Source organism: Mastigoproctus giganteus, chromosome 4, assembly GCF_048544385.1.
Source record: "Mastigoproctus giganteus isolate SK-2022 chromosome 4, ASM4854438v1, whole genome shotgun sequence".
NCBI lineage: Eukaryota > Metazoa > Arthropoda > Arachnida > Uropygi > Thelyphonidae > Mastigoproctus > Mastigoproctus giganteus.
The window spans coordinates 26,046,552-26,060,677 of NC_143578.1; the positions used below are offsets into that span (position 1 = coordinate 26,046,552).

Sequence of the window (14,126 nt, forward strand, 5' to 3'; positions counted from 1 at the left end):
TTTGGAATTCAAAAGTACATCACCAAGGGTGTCAAGACTAATACTCAAGATTTCTAAGAGGTACAAGCTAAAGATTATAATGATTTATGCACCAACATCGAGCCATGATGATGAAGAGGTTGAAGAAATGTACACTGAAATTGAGTCTTCTAGATGAGCAGAAAACTCACTACACTATTATGATGGGGGACTTCAATGCTAAGGTTGGAAAAAGGCAAAACAGCGCAGAAAGAGGAACTATAGGAAATTTTGGAATTGGTGAAAGAAATAAAAGAGGTGAAAGACTTGTGGAATTTGCAGAATCTCAAGGAATGTCAGTAATGAACACTTTTTTCAAGAAAAGGGTGAACAGAAAGTGGACATGGAAGAGTCCAAATGGATTAACAACTAATGAAATCGACTTCATCCTCACTAACAGAAGATATATTGTGAATGATGTTACCGTCCTGAATAAGGTAAATGTTGGAAGTGATCACAGAATGGTAAGATGTACACTTGATATAGATAAAGGAAAGGAAAAAACTGACTCGACTAAATAATACAAAGGTCTTTGAGATAACAGAAGAGGAGAAAAAGCAGTACGTACTGGAACTTAAGAACAAGTTTGAGCTTCTGCAGACTGCTCAGGACCAAGATATCGACGAGGAATATTACAACTTTCTGAAAGTGATAAAGCCCAAGAAACCTATAGGAAAAAAGAAATCCAAAGAAGAAAAAATTAGTCAAGAAACACTTGTCATGATGAACTGAAGACGACAAATGAAAAGCAAGAAAAACACTGAGAGGGAGAAAATTGAGTATACTGAGTTATGCAAAGCCATTAGAAAGAGACTCAGAGAGGACATAAGAAGATTTAACACAAGAAAAGTAGAACAAGCATTAAGGGAAAACAAAGGATTTAAATCAGCAGCCATGAGCAGTAATTCAGAAAGACAAATGATACTGAAACTGAAGAATAGCGATGGTGTACTTATAAACAGCAGAGAAGGCATAATTCAAATAGCAGAAGACTACTATAGAGAATTATACAAGGAGCAGGGGAATGATGCCAGCAGTGGGGAAGATGGATTGCAAAGTAGCAACACATATGACATACCCGATACTTTTACTGATGAGGTAGAACATGCATTGAAGAAAATGAAGAATCGGAAAGCCCCGGGGGAAGATGAAGTTACTGTAGAGTTGTTAAAATTGGGAGGAAGAGACATAACACAAAAACTGGCAAGGCTCTTCACAAAGTGCATTAGAAAAGGTGTGATGCCTAAGCAGAGGAATAATGCAATCATAGTTTTGCTGCATAAGAAAGGAGATAAATCAGAAATTGGAAATTATAGACCAATTAGCTTGTTATCCCACATCTACAAGTTGTTCACAAGGGTTATTACTAACAGATTAGAAAGAATACTTGATGAGAATCAACCGAAAGAGCAAGCTGGCTTTAGGACAGGATTCTCAACTATGGATCACCTTCACGTAATATCACAGCTAATGGAGAAAGCAAATGAATATAAAACACCATTATGCCTGGCATTTGTGGATTATGAAAAGGCATTTGACTCCATACAGCATAAGGCAATGTTTCGGGCACTGGAAAGACAAGGCATAGATACTCCATATATTATGATTTTGAAGAAAATATATGAGAGTGCTACATCCTTTATTAGACTTTGACAAAGACAGTAGGAAATTTAAAATCGAGAAAGGAGTTCGACAAGGAGACACAATATCTCGGAAGCTGTTTACTGCTGCCCTTGAGGAAGCTTTCAGAAGATTAGACTGGTCGCAGAAAGGAGTCAATGTGAACGGAGAGTACCTAAACCATTTACGATTTGCAGATGACATTGTGGTCATAAGCCACGATCCCAAAGAATTAGAGGAAAATCTTAATCAGTTGTGCACAGTTAGTAAGGATTTTGGACTAAAGATGAATATGGCTAAAACAAAAGTAATGATGAACAAGTATGCCACGGAAAGGGAAATAATGATTGAAGGAGCAGTGATTGAAAAGGTGGAGTCATATACTTATCTGGGACAAGTTATTAGCTGTAATAATGATAAATGGCTGGAAGTCAAGAGAAGAATAAATTTTGGATGGATAGCATTCAGGAAATATAGTCACATACTGAAGAGCAATATCCCAGTTTGTCTGAAACGTAAAATAATGAATCAATGTATACTCCCCACCATGACTTATGGAAGTGAAACTTGGGCACTCGCCAAAAGAATGGAAGAGAAGCTAAGAACTACACAGCGAAGAATGGAATGAATTATATTGGGAATCAGACTGTTAGATAAGAAGAGAAACACATGGATTAGGCAGCAAACTCAAGTAAAGGACATTCTTATCAAAACAAAAGAACTAAAATGGTCTTGGGCAGGACACATAGCTCGAAGACATGATGACAGATGGACTAAGAAAATAACAGAATGGTACCCAAGAGGAGCTAGAAGAAAACCTGGATGACAAAGGCGGAGATGGATAGATGAAATTCATGAGTTTTTGAGTAGTAAATGGATGGCCAGTGCTCAAAACAGAAGGAACTGGAAAGTTGCTGGAGAGGCCTTCATCCTGCAGTGGATTGAAAATGGCTGATGATGATGAACATCATCAGTTGGTCCTGCTGTATAAAACTGTGTTTCCCAACATTTTCCTTGCTGCGGCACACTACTATACTCATGTATTCACAAATGGCTAGTTATTTCTGTTGAGTATATTTAATAATACACTTAATATTTGAGTAGCATAGGTGAATAGATCTGGTAATAGGAATTAAAAATGTCACATTTACAGCCAGAAGGTGCTCGAATTGATACAATGTAAAAAATGAATGTTTTGTTTGAATTAATATTTATTATTATTATTTGTTTATTATTTTTTTTTTAATTTGCATTTTCCGCCGCACACCTGAATCATACTTGCAGGACAATAATGTGCCATGGCACACAAGTTGCGAAACACTGGTATAGATTTTAAAACCTGTCTGAGACCACTGTAGTCACCTTTACCAAAGCAAAAACCCTCCCCTCTACCCCCGATGGTAGTTACATATTTAAATAAATCTCACATCGGTGCGCTGTGATCACTGCGACATAGTGGTTCCTTTATCTGCCTGTTCTTAATGCATGAATAATCAGATCAAGAGTATTATTCCTTCTGGTTGCCTCTCGAGCATGCTACTGCAGAAAACAATCATCCAGTAAACCCACAAAAGTCTATTTTGCTGTGAAATAACTTTTTTCTTTTTCTTTTTTTTACCAGTAAAATACAAATCGCAATCCCTATTGAATTAACTTACATCCGATAACATTAAATTACATTGCTGATGCATAATAGTCAAATTTCTCAAATCCAGCAACCTTAGAAAAGGATTGTTTCCAGATTTTGGGGTAATCATGTTACAGCCATCCAAAAAAGAAGAGGAATAAAGCTACTACATTTCTCTATTTCATCTTATTATATATAGTACTAAACATGAGCAAGAGAAAGATAATGTACAATTATTTCTGGTACTACAGGCTGAGCAATATTGAAATTGCAACTGATTGTTTATTTGAAATTCATTTAAGCCTATTATTATTATTAGCCATATGGTGCAAGGAAGCCTGAGGCTTATGCTGTACCAGCAAAAAAAAAATTCTCAAGTTACCCTGAGAGAGAGAGAGAGAGAGAGAGAGAGAGAGAGAGAGAGAGAGAGAGAGAGAGAGAGAATCAGAAGTAGAAAGGAATCGCCAAGAAAGAGAAGAATGATGATATCCTAAAGGCATGTAAGGCTCCTGGATTTGATGGACCCAGTAATTTTTAGGGAGCAGGCAAGAGAGAGAGAATGCAGTGAATTTAAGATTAATTATGAGGGTGTCATTGGACTCGAGAAATTTCCCTATATCACCACTACATAAAGGTGATTCTAAGAGAAAAGTGGGTAATTACAGACCAGTTAATCTTATTTCAGTAGTAGGGAAAATCATGGTGGCAACAAAGAGAGCAATACAAGGATATTTATATAAAGAAATAGAACTTTCAAGGATACACAATACTGGTTTTGACAGATTTATTCATGAGCTGGATGTGGTAAATTTTGACATAGATTTTAGCAAAGCATTTGATTCAGTGAGAAAGGATGGTCAGAAAAGTGCAGCTGTGCTTTAATACAGCAAAATCCAAGCATTATATACTTGGTGAGATTGAATTAAAAATAGTAAAGGAAGAAAGGGAATTGGTATTTACAATAAAGATGGATACTAATTTCTCCAAGCAGCTAGAGATGTAGGAAAGAAGAGTAGTTTCTTTAATGCCCCCCCTCTTTTTTTTTGTTTTGTAGTTTTATGTATGGGGATAGTCAACTAGTTGATGTAATAATATCAATATTCCACTAGAATTCACTTTTATGCAAGGCCATAGTAGTGATATGATATAGACTCATAAATTTAGTAATGCCACGTAATGAGAACTTAAGCCATCGATATCTTTATGCATTATATGTTGAAATTACTGTTCTTGTGGATAATATACATTTGTTTTGTTAAAAGATTTACAAAACCTCACCACATTTTTTTATTTATTTATTTTTTTAATTTCAGATATTCCCATTCTTCCAACAGTTACAGCTCGAATTACATTTCAAGATTTTCAGTTCTGCAATGACATTTCAGATTCTCTTTTTGAAATTCCATCAGAATATCAAGAGGATCCTAACAGGTTTCCTGATTTATGATTCCCAAGTGACTTAACTGTTTTAACTTTAGAAGTAAGAACACCATGGCAGCACCGAAAATGTCGGCCATTTAATCGTTCTAAAGGCACCGTAAAAAAGTTTTTCCCACCACATTCTTCAAATGCTCAAGATGGAGAGCAAAGACTGATAAATGCTGAAGAAAATGCAGGACACTCCATTATGGCTGTTTTGGATGTCCCACTGTTTTGGGGCTATGGTAGTACATATTCATCTTGTGTATCTGTTTACTTTGAACTCTGAACAAGGTTTCTTTTCTATGGGTATTTTGTTAGTTTGGTCTTGCTCTTTAACTTTAGGATTTATAAGAATTTATGAATTCTGTGTAAATAGTAGGCATCTTTATTTGAATAGTAGATGAATATGTCATTATTACTACCTACATTAAACTACGATTTCTCCAAGCCAGAACCAGTGTCTTTTAATCATGAAAAATGTCACAGTTAAAAAAATCTTAGCTTGATCTAAGTCTCTATGGACAAGATTTAGATCAAGCATCTAGTAATAGATGAGCAAGACACACACTAGGACCTCTGAATTACATTAAACTATAGATTATAAAAGATTAAGATCTATATAATATAAAACTTGTATTATCCATGTTTAATTGGATTAGATATAACTCATTGTTATTACTATATAAAAATTATAAACTAATATTGGAATCCAGAGATTTCTTTTGAATGAACTTGAGTTATCTTTTCAGCATATAATTTGATTTTTATAATTTATAAAAACATTTTATCTGATTTTAGTCTGTTATGTTTCTTAAAGAAAACAGCTACTCAATAAGCAAAGTTAATTTTATTGTATTTCCAAAAATGTAAGATTGTTTAATTATTATTTTAGAGACAGTTTTACTACAATGGATGAATTGTGTATTATAAGGTTGCAATATTATTAGTTGCCCATTAATTTGCTTTATATATAGCTGAAACACTGCTGTATTAAGAAAGTCTTTTCTATTATATCCCTAACAATTTTTGTTCCAAGAATTACAGATACATGCACAGATAGCCCATTTTGCAACCATATGATCAGAAAGAAAGTTTAGAGCAATGTGGAATATTTAGATTGGTATGGCATTCAAGATTAAGACATGAGTTGAAATTTACTTTATTGTGTTTACCCATGGATCTTGGCAACCAGGAGTGAAGACCTGTCCTAGCTCTGCCCACTGGTTCACAGTGACTGGATGATTTATTCTCGTTTTCCAATTTTAAACCAGCATCAAGGGGGAAACCCTGTGACTATTTCCCCCATTTGGCACTGGTTTAAAATCAGAAAAGATCCCCCTTTGTGGCTAGTTTTAAATCTTGAATAGATTGTCCAATCACTGTGAACCAGAGGGCAGAGCTAGGCCAGCTCTTCCTTGTTGCAAAGATCCATGGGTAAGCACCATAAAGTAAATTTCAACCACAAAATTTTATCATAATATCTTCTTCCTGGTGCTCTTGATTGTTTCTATATCCATTAGTTTTTTTTGTCAAGATTTCATCTTATTACAATTTGAGCTATTTCTGAAATAGTTGAAAAGTATGTGGAACACAGGTTTCTTTTTTGCAAATAAACTGATGAAGTGTATATGTTTGTAAAGTAAAGCTCTCTACTAAACCATGGCTTACTCCCAAAAGTAATTTGACCTTTAAGAATCATTCTTCCAGACAAGTTTTTAAAGATTAAATAAAATAAGTCTTTGCGTATTTAAGTACAGGCCTTTGAGTTCAGTTACAAAGCAGTTTAAAAATGTCATCCGAAGGTTTATATAAATATATATACAGGGTGATTCACTACCAGTGCGACAAACTTGCAGGAGGTGTAGGGGGCACAAAGACGAATCGGAATCACATAGCATTGCAGGGTCCGAAATGCCTTCGTCGTGCGGTAGAGGAGGTTGAACGGGAGGTTGCGTGAACAGCGATCCCGCTGGAAGTCAGCATTTGTGAACCGGTTCCCGAGGCAGTAGGATGGACTAGTATTCAAACGTTGAACTGGCCGACATGCACCTCGCGTATAAAGCTGCGGACAGTGGCAGGCGTGCCCATCTGCGCTTGTACCAGGAACGTTTAACGCACAGGCACGCTCCTCATCATACGATTTTCGCACGTGTGCACAGAAGGTTACATGAGACTGGTTGTTTCATGAGAGGTACCATGAATCGAGAGCAAACGATGAGGATGCTAGACAATGAGGAGAATGTCCTACGTCTTGCAGAAGGCAATCCGAGTACAAGTACTCGAGCGATAGTCCAACGATTGGGTATTTCCTAATCCACTGTATGGAGGATACTGTCAACAAACCAAATGAGTTCATACCATCTGCAACACATCCAATCATTGGAGCCTGCGGATTATCCACTCCGGAGGACTTTTGCTACTTGGTTTCTTCAACAGAAACGGTTTGCAAATACTGACTTCCAGCGGGATCGCTGTTCACGCAACCTCCTCTACCGCATGACGAAGGCATTTCGGACCCTGCAATGCTATGTGATTCTGATTCGTCTTTGTGCCCCCTACACCTCCTGCAAGTTTGTCGCACTGGTAGTAAATCACCCTGTATATACATTGGATTCTGGTTATTTGGGACACATTGGGATAGTGCATTTTGGCCAAATTAAGCGGCTGCCCCAATTATGCGAAGTTTCTAATAAAATTTTAAAAATACAATGGACCTCCGATTTACGATTGATTCTCTGTATGATCAAATCACATTATGATGGACTCACCATAATAAAGTACGTTCACTATACGATATGTAGTAAGTGCCAGTCATTGTGATCAAGTTTGTGAATTGAATTTTAATTCTGTTAAACATCGATTCTAATAAGTGAAAATAGGTGGAATATTATCCACAGGCTATAAAAATAAAAATATATTAAGCACAAATTTACACAGAAAAGCCCAGTAAACTGGAAACTGCTAATTGTTTTTATTTTACAAATCCAACCGTACCACGTGGTATGGTCGGAGACAATAGTAGGGTAATCACGAGTGCTGCAGTCTCCTTCCCCAATTAAACGGCATGTTGTCCCAATTAAGCAAAGAAAACTTTATTTTCTTGATTAGGTTCTATTCTTTAAGATTTGTCCCAAATAAACAGCTGCCCCAATTAGCCAGTGGCCCAAATAACCGGAATCCACTATATATAAATGAACTATTAAAATATGTAATTATTTCAATCAAAAACCTCATGAAAATAGTTTCTGGCAAGGACTTTACAAAACAGGGAAGAGTTTTTATGATTTCTAAGTTGGAAAATGATTTTTGTTTTAGATTCCTAAGATGGAAAATGGAAATTTAATGAAAGTTTTTATAGAGTCATTTTATAATCAAATAGGGTGCAGTGGTTTAGCTATCTGTGCACATATAATGTGCATTGTTGTTCTTATATTAAATTAGAGAGAGACAAAAGGTACATGTAGAAAATGCAGATGTTAGTTTTTTTTATAATGCACTGCATTCTTAGTTTTGGAACACCTTTAAAAACTAGAAACACGGTGCTGTGGGGAGAAAAAGAAGTTATTTTTTTATTGATTCCCAAGTAAAAAAATGAAGATTTGTAAAAAAGGAAAGAAAGAAGTCAAAAATGAGATACATTTGACAAACAGAGATATATTCTTAGTATTTCTTTATCTATTTGTACATATGTAAGATGTACAAGCAAATGGGTGAACTAACTTCCTGTGTTTACATCCATGAATAGGATATAGAATATTGACCCATGTGGAGCAGGACCCCCCCTCCATTCTGTAGTTCAGTACTGCATGCAGCTCTTGTACTAGATTTATGTGTCCCTTAGCCTTCTCAGATGACATAGGCTGCTGCATGATAAAGACTTATATTGCTATGACTTTTTCTTATTGATAATATATATGCTTGAAGGATTTGGCAATTATTGTGGAAATAATTACTTTAAAATAAGTGTGTATTTTATTGTATTGGAACATTATAAAATTTGGACAGTTCAGTTTCATCATTATCATCATCCAAATCTGCTATACCCAATAGGTGCAGGCCACTGTGATGCAAAACCTATTTCTTGTACATGTTTAGCCTCAAAATAAAGCCCTCTTTCCTCTAATGCTTGCTTAAAAAAATTTATTCACCTTCCTCTTGGTTTGCCTTTGGACTTATCATTCATTTCTGCTTAAAATATCTGTTTTGTTGCATGCTTTCTAAGCCCATACATCTAAGTGTACATCACTTACATTTGATTTATTGGCTTCCGAATTGCTGAATAAAAATCCTGCCATACACTTCTGCAAATGACAGATTTTACACTCTGACCTTGGATTATAGATAAAGAACAGTCTAATGCAGATTACAAATGCCATTAGTTTTTTGAGCTTAATTGCAGATAGCAAACTTTCAGACACATCTCTGGATGATGTGCATACAGAAACTCATTAGCCTTTCATCAGTATTAGTTACATCATGGAGTGCAGACAGTCTCACAAGTGTTACACCCTGAATCAGACTGTGATGGTATAGCCCTCACCCATTAAAAGCATTTTACAATGTCTCAACACCATTCAGCTTAATTCCCTATGGAATTATGCTGAATGGTGTTGAGAACCTTCGCAAAACAAAGCTTGTATGTCAAAACAAGCGAATCCACGGCATTTCTCAGAAGATGAACCCACCTATCTCTTTTTGTGACAGAGATACAGTTTTCCTACTCATCTCAGCATGGAGATATCTCCTATAATCCTTATTGGTTTCATTTTTAGGAAACAAAGCCTTGTGAACCTTGGCTTGTGACTCACAGAATTGTTGCATAACTAACTGGAATCTGAGTAATGTTAACAGGATACTGACACAAGGCATCACCACAGAGGACCCTTACTTCACACTGCAGTGATTTCTTTACACAATGAGACATTGCCATCTCATAGTTTACAACATTTGCATGCTGCACATACTTCAGAAAATGTACATAAATGTGAAATGGACACAGATGGAGTGAAACTGATAATCATGAGGGTGCAGTAGGTCGTTCCTTTTTTATTAGGCTCTTACACCACCAGTTGAATATAACATACTAATGGCTGAGCTATGTGCAGTCTAGGTTAAAATCTCCAGCTTTTTCTTATTGCCTGCTATAATTTATACAGATTTTTCCATCACAGCATTGGCTGTACAAAGTAATCCCCCTTTTCATCCTGTGTTTGTTGAAAGATAATTGATCTCAACTTTGTTACCATCACAAAAAGGATGCAGGTCATTCAGCTAAAGACTAACTCTCTCTCTCTCTCACAACCCTTTCTAAATGGATTATAAGAGCATTTGAAAAACATGTCCACATATCTGATGTGAACAAATTCACTAGATTAGACATAAACTCTAACTGTGGTTATACAGCTCTCAGTGAAACACATGAAAGAAAGTAATATTAGTGTGGTTGTGCATTGGTCACATAATTTACCTTCATTTACTCATAGGCAAAAATCTTCCTCGGTGTATTTCATATCCAACATAGATCTCAGCTAAGCATATATTAACATTCTGGGTAGTGAGTACATTATCCATATGTTAGGTTCCATACTTTCCAGATTCTTTCAAACTTAGAGCCCTTTTGACTTCATCCATTGATTAAAAACAATTTATTAAACTGAATTATAGATCTAATATTAACATTTAAATTTAACACTAAATTTAAGGATATCAAACTTTACAACCCCTCTTTCTCAGTGTATTAAGAATTGAATAGTATTTTTACTTACTTTCCAAAAAACTAACTTTCTTGCCTTTCACTGAACATTGCAGAGTCCTTCAAACAGGCCTCTGAGGTTGGGTATATCCATACTGTGACTTTAGTGTTTTGCACCAACCTTGCGTAGAAGTAGAAATAAAAACACCAGGGAAACTAAACTTTTGATAACTGTATTTATAATAAGTCAAAATAACCCGCATCTACAATAAATTTAACTTTACAATAAACTCTACATGTAAAATATTAAAATCTGCTACATTACAATCAATAAAATGTATAAATATACAGATTAAAACGATAAAAACCGTAGCTTTCAAAGGCTCAGCCTAACTTTACAATAAACTCTACATGTAAAATATTAAAATCTGCTACATTACAATCAATAAAATGTATAAATATACAGATTAAAACGATAAAAACCGTAGCTTTCAAAGGCTCAGCCTTCTTCTTCAGCGGTAACTCTTGCTATGCAGTACAACTTTAAATATCAGCAGGCTAACGGTACTCCTCACGTGTTTCCATTCTCGTGTGCCTCGTTCTCTCGCGTTGTGGAACTGGAAGTGGCCCGAGTGGAAGCCACACGGAATCGTTCATCTCTTCTGAGGATAATGGTCTCAAAGATGGGATGAATCCGCGTACCTCTATCCCTATTTATGTTAATTGTAGAACAAATCCGCAAACTCTCGAGCCACTTACGGTCCCAAAACTTATGCGCCCGATCGGTGATGATAGCATCGTCCGGGGAGATCTGGTGTTGTTTCTCCCAAAAATGCTCGGCCACGGCGGACTTGCCATATTCCGCATTTCTTATTGCCTTAGTGTGTTCCCCCAGACGATCTTTAAGACGGCGTTTTGTTTCCCCTACATAACACTCCCCACAATCCGGGCATCTAATGCTATATACGACCCCACTAGTGTTCTCTTTTTTAATGGGGTCTTTGACCTGAGACACGATAGTGCGCAGCCTCCGTCCCGGAAGCTGCACACAACGCATCTGGTACTTTCTTAGTATTCTAGCTATATGATCAGTTAAACCCGGATAGTAGGGAATGTATGCAGTGGCTATCGGTGTAAATGGCTCGCCTCTCCTCTGATTTCCTTTAACATATTTCTCTATAATCCTCCGGGGGTAACCACATTTTGCAAGATCCGTTGCGACCCGTTCATACTCTAATTTTCTATCATCGGAGGCACTGCAATGTGACTTTGCTCTTTCAACTAAAGCTCTTACCACACTGTTCCTATGATGGTTGGTTTGGGCTGAGCTGTAATGCGAATACTGCCCTTTACACATGGACTTCCTATACACCCTAGTCCTCAGCTGTCGACCTTCTCTACAGACCAACACATCCAGGAACGGCAAGACTCCTCCTTCTTCCACCTCCGATGTAAATTGTATGAATGGGGAGAAGCCATTTAAGCTGTTCAACACTTGATCCTCACTCCCCTTTCGAATGATTGAAAACGTATCATCCACATACCTTTTCCAGGGGCGCATAGGGAGAACACTAGCATTAAATATTCTGGCCTCGAGCTCCTCCATAGCTAAATTAGCTATAATTGCGCTGATGGGGGAGCCCATGGCTGCACCATTAACCTGCTTATACATAGTATTACCAAACACCATAGTGGTACTTGAGAGGCATAACTCTATTCCTTTCTCAATATCCTCTAGCTTTAGCTGTGTTCTAGTACTTAGGGTGGTGTCCCTCTGTAATGCCAAGCGTGCACACCACACCCCATGATCAATCGGAATACATGTAAATAGCGATTTCACGTCGAAAGAAATCATGATCTCATCTTCTTCTATGGGTTGGCTTCTAATAAACTGAACAAAGTCTTTACTATCTTTAATACTGTATTCTGAAAGCCCCACTAGTGGGGATAATAATTTGGCTAAGAAACCAGACAGTGCATAGGTTGGACTGCCTATAAATGAGACTATGGGTCTAAGTGGCACATCCACTTTGTGAATTTTAGGCAAGCCATAAAATCTTGGCATTTGGCTACCTGTAGCGCGCAACATCCAATACTGTTCCTTAGAAATTTTGTTAGACTTAAGCCAACCCTGTACCATACCGTTCACTTGGCGTTCCAACCTAAGAAGAGGACTTCTCTGAATAACTTTATAAGTCATCTGATCTTCCAATAAACACAACGCTTTACTTCTATATGCTTCCTTATCAAGAACCACAGTTGCTCTACCCTTGTCCGCGGGTAGGACTACGATGCTATCATCCTGTTTAAGGCTTCTTAGCGCAATTCTTTGCTTCACATTAAGATTGGAGGGGGCATCTTTAGCTTGACTCAGGATCGCTGCTACTTTTACTCGAACTTCATTAGCTGTAGTTTCGGGAAGTTTGCTTATAGCCCTTTCCACGCCCATAGCTACTTCTGCAACGGGTAATCTGGGCGGCACCATGGCAAATTCCGGTCCTAAATTTAGAACCTCCAACTGCTCCTTAGTTAACTGTTTATTGCTCATATTCACCACAAAATTCTTGGTGGTGCTATCACTACTGCCCCTAGGCTTGGTTCGTTCTTTAAGCTTGTCAAACTTCCCCATTTGCCTCCGTCTATAACTGTCCGAAATTCGTTTTGCTTTAGCTGTTACTACACTAACCTTACCTTTAACCGTAGCTTTCAAAGGCTGAGCCTTTGAAAGCTACGGTTTTTATCGTTTTAATCTGTATATTTATACATTTTATTGATTGTAATGTAGCAGATTTTAATATTTTACATGTAGAGTTTATTGTAAAGTTAAATTTATTGTAGATGCGGGTTATTTTGACTTATTATAAATACAGTTATCAAAAGTTTAGTTTCCCTGGTGTTTTTATTTCTACTTCTACACAAGGTTGGTGCAAAACACTAAAGTCACAGTATTGCAGAGTCCTACAGCGCTAAAACATTTTCAGGAAATACAACAAGATTTTTTGAACTTCTCTTCCCTTGACAAGTAAACCCATGTGCCTTCATTAAGCTACCCTTGGCCTACTGATTACAAGCATAATTTTAAAATGAATTGCAGAAAGGCACCTTTTGACCTTAGTTGCCCTTTTGACTTTAGTTATTTCCTAAACAACCCAATCAATAATTGTCTAACCTCCTAATGCCATAATAACAAAAATAATCAATCCCTCATTAAACATATTTTTCCTTTGCTCTATTGTTTTATTCTTTTATTTAAAGGGTATTAATGTCACTGCAAAAGTTAGTTGCTCCCATCATAACAGTAACCTTTGAAAGGATATTAGTTACCTCAAGGTTCCCTTATTTCTTCATTTGAAATATAGGGAACAGTAAAAAAAAACTGTACTGATTTGATTGTTTTACTTGCTCGTCCTTACTGCAGTGATAAATTGCACCTCTTTCCTCTAATTCTTGCTTCTCTTTGAGGGTCACATTGAACTTGTATAAAAATTGTCTTAATATTTTCTGGTACATACCACCATCTGTTACCTGTGTTTCCAACTAATTGTATGCACAATTTATAATAGATAGCAGTAGAGAAGATTGTACCTGTTAACCTCAGTTTTTGGGCTTACAAAAGCCAAAAGCAGAGAATTTCTTTGGAATACAGATCCAGAATTTGAAACTGAATCAGGTAATATATAAAGATGTAAATGATATTGTTGCATCAAGAAAGTAATGGCAGATTTTATTTACAATTTCTTTTTTTAT

At 36.6% G+C, this 14,126-nt stretch overlaps 1 protein-coding gene across 1 annotated transcript in view; it reads left to right on the forward strand.

Annotated features, from left to right (window-relative positions):
* Positions 1 to 4,724, forward strand: part of LOC150086483 (ankyrin repeat domain-containing protein 13C) — a 144,124-nt gene extending 139,400 nt beyond the window's left edge. Inside the window, exon 13 of the mRNA XM_090371423.1 lies at positions 4,579 to 4,724. Coding sequence (XP_090227549.1) covers positions 4,579 to 4,712 — 134 coding nt within the window. The 3' untranslated portion in view covers positions 4,713 to 4,724. The remainder of the gene's footprint in view (positions 1 to 4,578) is intronic.
* The last annotated feature ends 9,402 nt before the right edge of the window (positions 4,725 to 14,126 follow it).